We start from the raw sequence: 14,453 nt of genomic DNA, 5'->3' as shown, positions 1-14,453 counted from the left end.
ATTCTCTCAAGAATAAATCATATTTCTCCACTCCTGTTCCAAATTTAACCCGACATTTTACTGTGCCCAGGGCCCAGATTTCACAGTTCCCTTGACATGCCATAGGCCTATTTGAAGTTCCATCTTGCTAACATCCTCTGTTTACCACTTCACCAAATCTTTTCCAAACATGACTTTTCTGGCCCTCCCTTCTCTTTGTTTTCAACTCTCCTGTCGTAGCTTTTGTCTTATTGAATTAAAACAATGTCCTTTTTGACTCTGTGGATTGATAACTTTTTCTGCCTGTTCCCAAAAGTATTATTTGGCGATTGGCTGTGGGGCTATTTGGCGTGCCTACAGTTAAGCCCTGCAGATTAGGTTTATGCACTAATAAGATAGCCGAAAATAATGAAAGATGAACCTTAATGCAGCCTTTATAAATTGCACAATAATTACACATTTATGGATTTTTTAAAAAGGTATTATTTCTCTTTATTCAACCAGCCTGCCACCCACCACACAATATTTCATGACTAAACCCATCTACCCCACAGATATAACCGCGGGGACTGCAGGTTATGAGTCAAGCATCACTAATTAGTACATCTCTGACTCCACGCTCTAGCTATAACAAATCTAAGGGTATCAGAGCAAGGCCAAGTTGTGTAGAATGAAAATATGTCACAAAACATTTGTACAATTTATTTACCCCCCCTAACCAAGAGGGCAAGTGACTATCAATGTACCCAGAGCAGCAAGTCCCTCTGAGAATCAGGATAGAACACCAATGATAGATTTGATCCTGATCCCACAGAGAACCCCCTGTAGAGGTCTCTCTTTTTGTTGATCTTAGTTGAATAGATCTGGAGGCTTGTCATAACAGTCCCTGACAAGGTGGTGGCAGCCATCTTGATTTAATCTCCTATTAGGATAAATCCATCCTCATTAGTCTGAAAACAACCCCATCTCCACAGTCACATGGTGGTTGTGTCCTGGAGGGGTCCACTCATGTAGCCCCCAACCGAATGCCCAACTGTCTGGTAGGGGGCAGAGCCTTGACCTGAGCAGCCTGTGACAGGCGAGACTGACAGGCCGCGGAACAGGAGGTCCATGGAGGGCAGCAAGGGCTTGAGCAGACTGACAGGGCAGAAGGCAGAGCCTCCATGGGGAGTGAAATTCACCTTGTTGGGGTCAGGGCAGGATACCTGGAGGAGAGGCTCTCTCTGACAGGGAGACCTGGGGTTGAGGGACAGAAAGAGATGATTAGCCCAAATCATTTCTAATTACACAAAGTCTCTGTGTGTTTCAATACTCACATAGCCTCTTCACACACTACGCGTACTCGCTCACAGCCTTCAGGGGGCTCCCTCTGGAAGGAGTAGGTCTTGTTGGGACGAGGGAAGGAGGGGCTGCAACAGGGAGGGGTCCAGAACAACTGGAGAGGGGCACACGGTCTCACAGTCCACAGGGTCTGCACAGAGAGGGGAAAAATGATTTCAAAAAGGTCCACTACGGTATTTAAGTCATTCATGTCTAACAAACCATCCATTTACTCACCTGGCTCTCCCATTGGGCAGGGAGACTGAGATGGGGAGAGTAGAGCTGGGTTCAGGGAACAGGGAGACTCAGATGGAGAGAGCAATGCAGGGTCGAACGAGGCAGGGGAGGGTTCACTCTGGGTACCACTGCTGCACCTCTGGGCAGGAACTGGGGCTCTGTGGCCATCTGGGACATCCAGGATCTAACAGGGGAACAGGGAGAGGGTACGGTGAGGCTATGGGACACTGGCCATTGGAGAGAAATAAGAGCTAATTGGCTGTCACTAGAGGGATCCAGTGGATCCATAGAGGGTTGAGATCATGGATCTAAGCCAGCTGGTACCCAAGAAGATAGGCTGTATTTAAACATGCTCACCTTGTGCTGGTCCTCAGGTGTCTCTGACACAAAGACCCCCTCCAGCTCCAGGTTCAGACCTTCCACACTGCGCCGCAGCCGAGGGGCCAACCTGCTCAGGGACACCGTCTGGTGGGGGGTCACATGAAAATGGAGCACAGGAGTGTGTATGGTCTGATTTGATCTGTTCCACACAAAGGGGCTTGAGTGTATGTACCAAAGGCCATGTAGCTACGCGTATGAGTACGAGTGTATTCCTGTCAATGTGCATTCCTGTCATAGCGTGGCGATGGTGCAACCAGGCAGCTTGATGACACCAGCTCCTAAGAAAAGCAGTGCTGTTTTTCTGGCCCTGTTGCTAACGTCTCTCTACTCTGCCTGAGAAACTCAGGAGGCCAACCATGTTCTGTGTCAGTGAATACTCCCAACACCTCCTGGGTCCCACTGTCTGCATACATGATCTTACGTTACAGTCATCCAGGGGACATTCAAAATCAAAAATAACATTTTAAATTCAAGTAAACAAGTTGCAGTATAAATAAGGATGGGCTCAGAGTACAGATCAAATCCACAGTATTATGGGGAGGGCTGTATAGGATGTACCTGTGTAGCGCCTGGCACATGGCCTCCAGGTAGGGGGTGGTGGGGACGCTCATATCCCCCAGAGGGAGGGGCGTGTCGGGAGCGCTTCTGCAGCTGGTGCTTGAGCTTAACCACCTGAGGCCAAGTCATAGAGGGAAAAGGACTTAGAAGAGACGCTCGTCTTTCAGAGGAAAGAATGAGGGGAGGAATAATTCAACAGGGAGAGAGGGGTGTGACTGGCCGAGTCTCTGCAGACAACAGGAGAGTAAAAATAGTCCCATCTCTGAGTTTTACTGGTGTATTGTGAGAATGATGTTTGATTGACAAGCTCCTGGTTAAAGGACCTTTTTTAGTAAACATTTACATTCAAAAGTACTCACATCCCTCAAGTGTTCAGCGCTGCCCCATGATGCTGAGCGTTTGTGTCCGCCAACACTTCTTCTTCCCCGAGTCTCCTCTGCCCAGGAGCTGGGAGTCTATGGAAGGAGCAGGGTTGTTATAGTAACCAGCCACATGTTCCTTATACAACTCTGCACACAAAACACACTTTCTGAAAAACTAAACTGACTTGAAAATAGTTTTTTGCTGTGGAAACTTTGCAGATTGGATTGGAGTCAGACAGGATTATGTTCTTGTCGATCATGTAACGACACAACTGGTAACTTTATCTACGAGTTCTAAGATTGACCTTTCAGTAGAACATTACAGAGCAGTGAACCCGTTTTGCTCTTCTCTCGCTGTACAATTGACACCTATGGAAGTGAAACATCACCGAGCTACATGATTTGACTAGAGTACAGAAGTGGTGCCCTACAGCTGTCAGGCACACCTGCCAGCTACACAGCTGTGCAGAGGCAGACAGGCAGGCGAGGAGTAAACCACTGTTGCTGACAACACCCCCTACAAATGAGTAAAACAAAAACCACAGCAATGCAAATACACAAGTGACACACGTCAGCTACAGCAGCACAGACACAGTTTAACATTAGTACACAAAACATGTAGACTGACAGCTGCATTCACACAGAATAGGAGACCGCCACAGAGTTTGGGTAATCAACATGGTGACATCCTGTGCTGTCCCTCCTTCATTCATCACAACTGAGCTCCATGTCTTCACATGCAAGAGGAGGAGGAAGAAGAGAGAGGACAGTGGAGAGTTCCTACCGACATAGGCCCCACTCCTCTAATGCCCACAAGCCCTGGGGTGAGCGTTGCTGGCAGACGGGAGGATGTGGGTGTGTGGCGGTCTATCTGCTGAGCTGCCCTCCCTCGTCTCCACACTGCTGCTTCACACACAGCCTGGACAGGATCCTCTTGCCGATGGCCAATTTCTCCTCAACATCAATTTATTTTTTCCTGTTCTGCCTCCCCCTAATTTAGCTATTTTCTCTGGGCCTCCTCTCCTCCAAATGCAGGTTCCTCTCCAGGTCACGTTTCCCCAAAATGCAGTCTTCTCTCTGGGCCTAGTCTCCTTGAGCTCTCAGTCATCTCACAGAGTTCCACACTGATGTCATGACGCACAGTAGTGTAACAGAGTCGGTCCCAGCCTATAAATGACAAAAAACCTTGATGCCATCTTCCACCCAATCTGGTGGAGCCATGGTCAGACATTGTGGCTAAATGTGTCATGGAGGGACTGTCAGTTACCCAACCCTGCCAGTGTAGTGTTACTGCTCCCTACACACCCCCTCCTCCCTTCCGACACCAAACATGACTGGAGAGATCACGGGTCACAGGGCTATAAAAAGATCTGGTCAAAAGGTGATGGAATGTTCTGGGTGTCTTACGCTTTGAATGCCAGTTCAGCCTCGTGTTTTATTTGGTGTAGATTTACTTTTAAATATTACAAAGGGGTTTTGAACCTGTTACTACAAATTGTTTAGATTGGGTATCTCTTTAGTTTATGTGTTTGTGGCAGAGGGGAACTCCCCAAATCCACAAGAAGCTGGTTGTATGGGAAAATGTGACAGTTTCATTACTGAAGAAAGGAGATAATGGCAGACAATAGGAGACAGTTATATCATCTTAAATAAAGCAGTGAGGGGAGGGGGCTGTATAATGAGGTCGAGAGGGGTCTGTTCTGTACAATAGAGGGCAGGGGGTTTGTTCAGTATAAACTGTGTCAAGATTGAGGGCACAGTGGCGGAGTGTGGTTAGGTTAGCCAGGCTTTGTGCACCAGATGGGGGTGGATACAGTAGAGGGGGGCAGGGGTAGGTTGAGGTTGAACAGACAGTAGAGGGGGGGGGAGGGGTAGGTTGAGGTTGAACAGACAGTAGAGGATGAAGAGAACAAAACAACTATATCCAGTTGGCTGCCTTCAACTGCTCCTCAGCTTCAGAATGGAACTGCTAGACACCTGCAGCACCAGCCTCAGATAGCCTCACTTGGTCTTTATATTACAGAATAGGACAACAGTGTTTATAACACACCTTTTCATAGATTAGAAGTCTGGCCATTATAAGCAACAATGGGGATAAATTGAATGGGGAGCTACAAATGGACAGTAGAGGGGGGCAGGGGTAGGTTTTTGAACAGTTGAACAACATTTTTACTTCCTTTTCTCCCGAGACATCCAGGGGGGCAGGGTTAGTAGTTACTATCTTGTCTCATCGAGACAGTAGGGGGGCAGGGGGTTGAGGAACTGAGGTTGAACGGGCTCGGGAGAGACGAAGGTTGAAAGCCATGCGTCGGTTAAACACAACCCAACCGCACTGCTTCTTAACACAGCGCGCATCCAACCCGGAAGCCAGACAGCAGAGGGGGGCAGGGTAGGTCGGAGGTTGAACACCGTGAACCTGGCAACCTGGGTTGAAGAGACAGAGGGGGGCACTGCGGTTGAGCCCGAACAGACAGTAGAGTCGGGGGCAGGGGTAGTGATGAGACAGAGGATATCCCTGAGGTTGAAGAGACAGTAAACCCTCCCTAAACTGAAGAGACAGTAGGCCAGGGGTAGGTTGAGGTTGAACAGACAGCCCCACGGGTACCTTGAGGTCCCGGAGGGGGGGCAGGGGTAGGTTGAGGTTGAACAGACAGAGCCTGAAGAGAACAAGAACCTATTTCAGAGTCCTCTGGATGGAACTGCTAGACACCTGCAGCACCAGCCTCAGATAGCCTCACTTGGTCTTTATATTACAGAATAGGACAACAGTGTTTATAACACACATTTTCATAGATTAAAAGTCTGGCCATTGTAAGCAACAACAGTGACAAATTGAATGGGGAGTTACAATATCAATACAGGCTTGACAAGAGTATATTCCTCTCGGTTTCAGATCTATAGGAGTTAATGGATGTTAATGTAAACTCACATTTGGGCTGTGACTGAGTCTGGTGTGTTTACCTGTGTGGCCTTGTCATTGACACAGGTGACTCCTTGGCTCTCTGCCTCCTTGGGCCACCGGCCCTGCAGATATGGTCCAACAATTGTATCCAGGGACAGGGTGCGACGAATGGTCGGCTTTGGGGGGCGAGACTTGCTCCTGTCGCCTGAAGGAAACAGCCAAAAGACATCACATTTACTGATATGAAACGTGTCTGCTTTATACTGTGAGTGTGTGATTAGGTCAATATTTGTAACAGAAGACAGATGCTAATCTTGTATGGAGGGCTGTTTTGTGTGATGGTGCCCCAGTTTGACAGCATATTGGTCTGACAAACTCAATGCTCAGCCTACCGGTGCAACGTAGTTGGAACAAATAGTCACATCATAAAAGGAGGCTCAAAACTACTTTAGCACCAGCAGGAGTTCATAAAATGGCCTCCCCTGGACCCCACCTCCCCTCGTAGGGCTTGGTGAGCTCGTAGTACAAGTAGGTGTGTATTGGCAGCTCTTTGTAAGTCATCTCTGGCAGGTGTGAGCCAAGCCACTGAGCCTACAGCAAAGCCCTCCAAAGACATGTTGCACAAGACTGGCAACGATTCTACTCCTGAAACCTTTTCCCCAACTCACACTACTTCCCAGGGCAAACAGGATGTATAAATAAACACCACAGAACAAGCACTAGAGTTACTGGTGCATCATTACAGTGTACTGTTGAAACACACTGTGGAATTACAGGCCACAAAACAAAGGTCCCTTAAAACCTCTATTGATATTGGCACATGAGAGGGTACAGAGGTAAGAGTGTAATATTTAATTACACTACCTAAAACACCTTCAGAAAGTTCAGGATCAATTAGAGCTGGGGCAATACAAATAAAAATATTAACCCTGACCATTTATCAAGGCCATTTTACTGATTAAAATAATCACGATATGTATCGCATACTAAAGCTATGTGATGTTTGATAGTCGTCACCAAACCTGATGCGTTAAATAGAAAATGTGCTTCCTCTGGCTCTACCAAACTCTGGCTCTACCAAACTCTGGCTCTACCAAACTCTGGCTCTACCAAACTCTGGCTCTACCAAACTCTGGCTCTACCAAACTCTGGCTCTACCAAACTCTGGCTCTACCAAACTCTGGCTCTACCAAACAGCTCAAAGATACAGTGTGGGTAGGGTGGTCTACACGATGAGATTAAATGGATAAGAGCGAGAATATTTGTCAAACGGCAGTCAAGCATCAGTCATGTCACCAGAACAATACCCTCTATCTATTGGAATGGAGCATCAAGATCACCATGCACTTTCATCACCCTGTGAAGTTCAGAACTTATTTCATCTGTCGCTACTAAACTGCATGGTTTCCCCCAGTAATAATGGGAGGACCACACACACCATATCATCTCGACTCCAAGTTCACTTCAATATGATGGTTATTCAGTGGAGGCTGGTGGGAGGAGCTATAGGAGGATGGGCTCATTGTAAAGGCTGTAACAGAATTAATGGAACGGAGTCATACATGTGGTTTCCTTATATTTGATGTGTTTGATACTGTTCCATTTATACCATTCCAGTCTTTACAATGAGCCCAGCCTCCTACAGCACCTCCCACCAGCCTCCACTGCAGTTATATCATCCACTAGTAATTCTCACATAATACATTTTACTGACACAAAAAGATCCCACCATTTCAAACTAAACAAAAAACCTGTCGGCATTTATAAAATTGTACCGAAACTACTTGTAGTGACTTATTTTTTATATGGTCCCACTTTAGTCGCATTAATACTCTGGATGGAAACGTAATTAATCAAATCGTATTAGTCACATGAGCCGAATACAACAGGTGTAGAACTCACAGTGAAATGCTTACTTACAAGTCCTTAAATCAACAATGCAGTTTAAAAAATATGAATAATAAATAAAAGTAACAACTAATTAAAGAGCAGCAGTAAAATAACAATAGCGAGACTATATACAGGGGGCTACAGGTACAGAGTGAATTTGCGGGTGTGCCGGTTAGTCAAGGTCATATGTACATGTAGGTAGAGTTATTAAAGTGACTTTGCATAGATGATAACAACAGAGAGTAGCAACGGTGTAAGGGGGGGAAAGGGGGTGCAAATAGTCTGGGTAGCCATTTGATTAGATGTTCAGCAATCTCATGGTTTGGGGGTAAAAGCTGTTTAGAAGCCTCATGGACCAAGACTTGCCGCTCCGGTATCGCTTGCTGTGCGGTAGCAGAGAGAACAGTCTATAACTAGGCTGGCTGGAGTCTTCCTCTGACACCGCCTGGTATAGAGGTCCTGGATGGCAGGAAGCTTGGCCCCGGTGATGTACTGGGCCGTTCGCACTACTACTAGTGCCTTGTGGTCGGAGGCCGAGCAGTTGCAATACCAGGCAGTGATGCAACCAGGATGCTCTCGATGGTGCAGCTGTAGAACCTTTTGAGGATCTGAGGACCCATGTCTCCTGAGGTGTTGGCAGGAAGCTTGGCCCCGGTGATGTACTGGGCCGTTCGCACTACTACTAGTGCCTTGCGGTTGGAGGCCGAGCAGTTGCAATACCAGGCAGTGATGCAACCAGGATGCTCTCGATGGTGCAGCTGTAGAACCTTTTGAGGATCTGAGGACCCATGTCTCCTGAGGTGGAATAGGTTTTGTTGTGCCCTCTTTACGATGGTCTTGGTGCGCTTGGACCATGTTAGTTTGTTAGTGATGTGGACAGCAAGGAACTTGAAGCGCTCAACCTGCTCCACTGCAGCCCCGTTGATGAGAATGGGGGCGTGCTCAGTCCTCTTTTTCCTGTAGTGCACAATCATCTCCTTTGTCTTGATCACGTTGAGAGGGTTGTTGTCCTGGCACCACACGGCCAGGTCTCTGACCACCTTCCTATAGGCTGTCTCCTCGTTGTCAGTGATCAGACCTACCATTGTTGTGTCATCGGCAAATTTAATGGTGGTGTTGGAGTCGTGCCTGGTCATGCAGTCATGAGCAAACAGGGAGTACAGGAGTGGACTGAGCACGCACCCCTGAGTGGCCCCTGTGCTGAGGATCAGCGTGGCGGATGTGTTGTTACCTACCCTTACCACCTAGTGGTGGCCCGTCAGGAAGTTCAGGATCCAGTTGCAAAGGGAGGTGTTTAGTCCCAGGGTCCTTAGCTTATTGATGAGCTTTGAGGGCACTACGGCATTGAACGCTGAGCTGTGGTCAATGAATAGCATTCTCACATAGGTGTTCCTTTTACTGAGAACTCTTTATGTTGCCATTCCAATCATTTGTGATGTAATAAAAAAACATGGATGTAACTGACAAAACTATTATATGATGTTCCAGTTATTTGGTGTAATAGTGATTTGGAAAAAAACATGACATTATTTCAAATTAAGTAGCACATTTCTGCTTTTACAACACTTCCTTTTTATAGGGTCCTACAGAGACCCACATCAAAACACATGCTTGAGCAGGGTGGGGGATGGTTGATGCATGGTGGAAATTAGGCTATATTCACTGTAAGTCGATGGTCTGTTTTGAAAAATTGAGGCCAAAGGCACTGTAAAATAGACCCATGTAGCTAAGCAGTAAGATACTATAACAGTTAATCATAATATATAGCCCACATACCCGTTAGACTAGTGCTAGACAGCAATAACAATGCAAACTCTAGCGACATTCCCACCATAGTGTAATATTTGGCACCAAAATGATTTTTTTTATTTACCAGTATTGGAATCTTTGCAGCGCGGTTGTGCTTTGTTGTGAAGTTGGAATGGGACAGTGGCTCGAAGTGGTTGTAGACAAGGGGTGCCCCCCCGAGCCGCTTCACTTCTGCACGACATCCCCCCCAAGTGCAAAATGAAGCAGCCGAAAACACTTCGACTTCAACAGGCAATCGTATCAAAGCTCACAATCAGTAGTTTTAGCTACCTCTTCAGTTTAAATTAGCCAGTATTTCAATATTTATGATAAGTATCCAACATGGTTAGCTTCTTGCTAGCAGCCAGGCTTCTTTTGTGATGACCATGATTTCCTCCAACTTTTCTCTCGAACTAAAATAAATACATCTCAAAAATATTAGCCCTGCATTTAGTTCACAATAAAACTATTAAATGCCCAAATTGATCATCCACCCTTGGCTATTATAACTTTAACTTTATGTAAACTATCAGGCTCCACAGTTGACAAAATATTGCCAAATCTTGTCTGAAACTGACAACAGCTCAACTAGCTAAATTCTCATGTCCAATTTACTTACAAGTGGGCGAGGCGAATGACACATCCTTGATCTGGTTGGGTACTGAAAAATACGACTTAACTTTTATTGGTCATAAACTCCATCTATCTATCAAGGGTCTGCCCTCGAAAGTCATAATGTTCCCTCCCAGTTTATTAAATCTCAAACCAGCAGTGTACACCAGGGCTTCTCAATTCTATGCCTTTGCCCCCACAATACATTCACACATTCCTCTTTAATGTTCGAACATTATGGATTAAACTCCTTATCAACACTGATTAAAAAAAATATAAAAGCAACATGCAACAATTTCAAAGATTTTAGTTTGTTACGTTCATATAAGGAATCAGCCAATTGAAATTAATTAATTAGGCCCTAATCTATTGATTTCTCATGACTGGGAATACAGATATGCATTTGTTGTTCACAGATACCTTAAAAAAGGGCGGGGTGTGGATCAGAAAACCTGTCAATATCTGGTGTGACCATTTCCCTCACACAGAGTGACACATCTCCTTCACATATAATTGATCAGGCCTGTTAACCTACTCCTCTTCAATGGCTGTGCAAAGTTTCTGGATATTGGCTGGAACTGGAACACACGGCTGTATTTGTCGATCCAGAGCATACCAAACATGCTCAATGGGTGACATGTCTGGTGAGTATGCAGGCCATGGAAGAACTGAGACCGTTTCAGCTTAAAGGAATTGTGTGCAGATCCTTGCGACATAGGGCCATGCATTATCATGATGAAATATGAGGTGGTGGTGGTGGCAGCAGATGACCGGCACAACAATAGGCCTCAGGATCTCGTCACAGTATCTCTGTGCATTCAAATTGTCATTGATAAAATGCAAATGTGTTCGTTGTCCTTAGCTTATGCCTTCCCATACCATAAACCCCACCGCCACCATGGGGTACTCTGTTCACAACATAGACATCAGCAAACCGTTCACCCACACAACGCCATACACGCATTCTGCACGGTACAGCTGAAACCGGGATTCATCCATGAAGACCACACATCTCCAGTGTGCCAGTGGCCATGAAATGAGCATTTATCCACTGAAGTTGGTTAAAAACCGAACTGCAGTCAGGTCAAGACCCTGGTGTGGACGATGAGCACGCAGATGAACTTCCCGAGATGGTTTCTGACAGTTTGAGCAAAAATTCTTCGGTTGGGCAAATCCAGTTTCATCAACTGTCCAGTTGGTTGGTCTAAAATGAGCCCACAGGTGAAGAAGTCAAATGTGGAGGTCCTGGGTTGGTGTGGTTACCGGTGGTCTGCGGTTGTGAAGCCAGTTGGACATACTGCTAAATTCTCTAAGACCACGTCGAGGTGGATAATAGTAAAGAAATTAACATTAAATTATCTGGCACAGCTCTAGTGGACATTCCTGCAGTATGCATGGCAACTGCACACTCCCTCAAAACTGGAGGCATCTGTGGCATTGCATTGTGTGACAAAACTGCACATTTTAGAATGCCATTTTATTGTCCCCAGCACAAGGTGCACCTGTATAATGATCATGTTGTTTTAATAAGCTTCTTGACAATCATCCACCTGACAGGTGTGGCAAATCTTAGAAAATGAGAAATTCACTAACATGGGACATAAACACATTTGTGCACAACATTTGAGAGAAGCTTTTTTTGTGCATATGGAAAATGGCTGGGATCTTTTATTTCAGCTAATGAAACATGGGACCAACACTTTACACATTGCGTTTATATTTTTGTTTAGTATATCATTTATCAAGACATTGTCAATATTGGATCAACTTGAGTGTTAAAAAGGCCAATATACAAGCCAGAATGTTGAGTTCTGTTCAGATCTTGCAGCTTGCCCATAGATCTACCAAATTATGTTAGCTGATGCTGCTGAAGACATTGAAAATGAAAGCTCTTATCATATATTCTGAAACAATGACGCAACAGACCTGCGTTGGAGAATAAAACATAAATCAAATGGCCAGTAACGCTTCAGTGATCTGCTCCAAGGGGCCTCTTATACAGTTCAAACTACCCGGGTTGAGGTTCAATTATTATTTATTAAATCGCACCCACCAATATGGAACCTCAGCTAACATAGTATGTCACTGGAAGACAGCATTTTAACCATATAATTAGGAATTAGAATAGTATTTAATAAAATCTCTATGACTAATGACAGACTCAATTTATGAATACATGCTGTAACTAGGCAAATATCCAGACGAGATCATGATGAATTGGTTTGAACTAGCATGGACCTTATCAAAGACTTTAGTAACAACATTGGTTTTAATGTTTGCAAGACAACTCTTTACAAGAGAATGACATCATTAATTACGGTGCGAGCATGTATATTATTATTTATTATCAGGGATGTCACTGTCAAATCCATAGTAAGGGTCTCTGCTTATTCCTCTCTGGTCTCACTCAGCTTTGGGCTGTGGCCCCCCACTGGACTGAGATGGTACAGGAAGTAATCTAGCATGTACATTCTGACTGGCTCAACGTAATGGAAGGATACAGATGAATTGGAGCAACAGTCTGGACCCTGACAGAGGGAGAAAGAAAGGAAAAAAACAGATGAGCAGGAAGCTCAATGGCACTGAAGGGAGGTCATTTGATATGTGTTCTACTGAGAGTGTAGACCTAGTTACCACTTTGGAAGGGTAATAGTTGTACTGGTGGAACCATTTGGGCAGTATGTCTTCGGTACAGAGAAGTTTACCCAGCCACAGGGGGTGGAATGTTTCCCTGTGTTGGTGGTCTCTAGAGTCCCCTGCCGGGACTCCCAGCTTCTGGAGGCAGAAGCCCAGTAGTAGGTCCTCTGCAGAGGTGGACTGGGTGCAGGCTCCATGGTGCAGGGCCCTGACGTAGCGTCTCACAGACTCGCGGCTCAGTACATAGCCAGCACCACCACTCATGTAGCCTTGATGGACAAAGCGGCGAAAACGTCTGCCCAGATACACAGGCTTGTCTGGGCTGAACCGAGACAGGAGTAGACGCAGGTTTTCCACAATTACATAGGTGTCATCATCAGCTTTGAGGAACCAGTCAGCCCTTGTCTAGGTAACTGGAAATGGAGGAAAGAGGAGGGTCAAAGACAGAAGGCAGAGTTTGTCTCCTTCACCAGCACATACAAATAGTGCTTTCAGAACACATTCACACCCTTGACTTTTCCAACATTTTGTTGTGTTACAGCCTGAATTTAAAATGGATTAACCCCATAACCCCATAAAGTTGAAGTGGAATTATTTTTTTGAAATCTATGACAAGACTTCATAATGGCTGTCTAGCAATGATCAACAAAACTTAAAGATCTTTAAAAAGAAAAATGTATAAATATTGTACAATCCAGGTGTACAAAGTTCTTAGAGACTTACCCAGAAAACTCACAGCTGTAATCACTGCCAAATATGATTCTAACACGTATTTACTCCGGTGTGTGAATACTCATGTAAACACGAGATAATGTTTTTCAGAAATGTTTGCAAATTTACGGGACATTGTGTGTAGATGGGTGACCAAAAAAAGAGCATCTTTACATAGGTCACCTGACTGACAGTGACATTAGCCCATCCATCCACATTGCACTACATACATTTGGTAAGTATTCAGACCCCTTCACTTTTTCTTACATTCCAGTCTTATTCTAAAATTGATCAAATTCTTTATTTTCAAATCAATCTACACACAATACTCCATCACAAAACAAAAGTTTTTATACATTCTTGCAAATGTCCCAAATATAAACTGTAATATTACATTGGCATAAGTATTCAGACACTTTGTTGAAGCACCTTTGGCAGCAATTACAGCCTCGAGTCTTATTGGGTATGATGCTACAAGCTTGGCACACCTGTATTTGGGGAGTATCTCACATTCTTCTCTGCAGATCCTCTCAAGTTCTGTCAGGTTGGATGAGGAGCTTCGCTGCACAGCTTCATGTTCGATCATGTTAAAGCCCGGGATCTGGCTAGGCCACTTAAGAACATTGAGACTTGTCCCGAAGCCACTCCTGCATTGCCTTAGCTGTGTGCTCAGGGTCTTTGTCCTGTTGGAAGGTGAACCTTCACCACAGTCTGAGGTCCTGAGCGCTCTGGAGCAGGTTTTCATCAAGGATATCTCTGTACTTTGCTCCGTTCATCTTTCCTTTCCCTCGATACTGCCTAGTCTCCCTGTCCCTGCCACTGAGAAAAATCCCCACAACATGGTGCTTCCATCAGACGTGACGCTTGGCATTCAGGCCAAAGAGTTCAATCTTGATTTCATCAGACCAGGGAATCTTATTTCTCATGGTCCGAGAGTCCTTTAGGTGTCTTTTGGCAAACTTCAACGGGCTGTCATGTGTCTTTTACTGAGGAGTGGCTTCCGTCTGGCCACTACCATAAATATCTGATTGTTGGAGTGCTGCAGAGATGGTTGTCCTTCTGGAAGATTCTCCCAT

General features: G+C 45.2%; 2 protein-coding genes across 5 annotated transcripts in view; both read right to left on the bottom strand.

Moving 5' to 3' along the window:
• Positions 1-455: 455 nt before the first annotated feature.
• On the bottom strand, positions 456-10,023 carry LOC112228574 (protein FAM117A). Of its 3 annotated transcripts, XM_024394004.2 has the most exons (8): positions 9,503-10,023; positions 5,799-5,944; positions 2,835-2,930; positions 2,476-2,589; positions 1,894-2,001; positions 1,537-1,720; positions 1,296-1,450; positions 456-1,215 (listed from the first exon to the last, which is right to left on the bottom strand). In XM_024394004.2, the coding sequence occupies exons 1-7, from the start codon at positions 9,618-9,620 to the stop codon at positions 1,335-1,337; spliced, it is 882 nt and encodes a 293-aa protein (XP_024249772.2). In that variant the 5' UTR covers positions 9,621-10,023; the 3' UTR covers positions 456-1,215; positions 1,296-1,334. The 3 variants fall into 3 exon arrangements, with proteins under 3 accessions (XP_024249772.2, XP_024249774.2, XP_024249773.2); XM_024394006.2 differs by lacking the exons at positions 5,799-5,944; positions 9,503-10,023 and adding an exon at positions 3,622-4,083; XM_024394005.2 differs by lacking the exons at positions 5,799-5,944; positions 9,503-10,023 and adding an exon at positions 3,023-3,597.
• A 2,941-nt stretch (positions 10,024-12,964) lies between these two features.
• The window catches only part of LOC112228576 (glycoprotein-N-acetylgalactosamine 3-beta-galactosyltransferase 1-like), a 4,258-nt gene continuing 2,769 nt past the window's right edge, over positions 12,965-14,453 (bottom strand). For both annotated transcript variants that reach the window (XM_024394008.2, XM_042307379.1), the window contains exon 4: positions 12,965-13,079. In XM_024394008.2, coding sequence (XP_024249776.2) covers positions 13,061-13,079 — 19 coding nt within the window. In that variant the 3' untranslated portion in view covers positions 12,965-13,060. The remainder of the gene's footprint in view (positions 13,080-14,453) is intronic.

The sequence above is a fragment of the Oncorhynchus tshawytscha genome, linkage group LG27 (genome assembly GCF_018296145.1).
Source record: "Oncorhynchus tshawytscha isolate Ot180627B linkage group LG27, Otsh_v2.0, whole genome shotgun sequence".
Classification (NCBI taxonomy): domain Eukaryota; kingdom Metazoa; phylum Chordata; class Actinopteri; order Salmoniformes; family Salmonidae; genus Oncorhynchus; species Oncorhynchus tshawytscha.
This window is presented reverse-complemented; position numbering and strand designations above follow the sequence as displayed.

Excerpts from the sequence above, each read along its gene's own strand:
- LOC112228574 (XM_024394004.2), bottom strand. The coding sequence starts at position 9,620 with ATGTCGTGCAGAAGTGAAGCGGCTCGGGGGGGCACCCCTTGTCTACAA. Across the intron at positions 1,721-1,893 it reads CACCTGAGGACCAGCACAAG|ATCCTGGATGTCCCAGATGG; the intron begins GTGAGCATGTTT and ends TTCCCCTGTTAG. Across the intron at positions 1,451-1,536 it reads CTGCCCAATGGGAGAGCCAG|ACCCTGTGGACTGTGAGACC; the intron begins GTGAGTAAATGG and ends CTCTCTGTGCAG.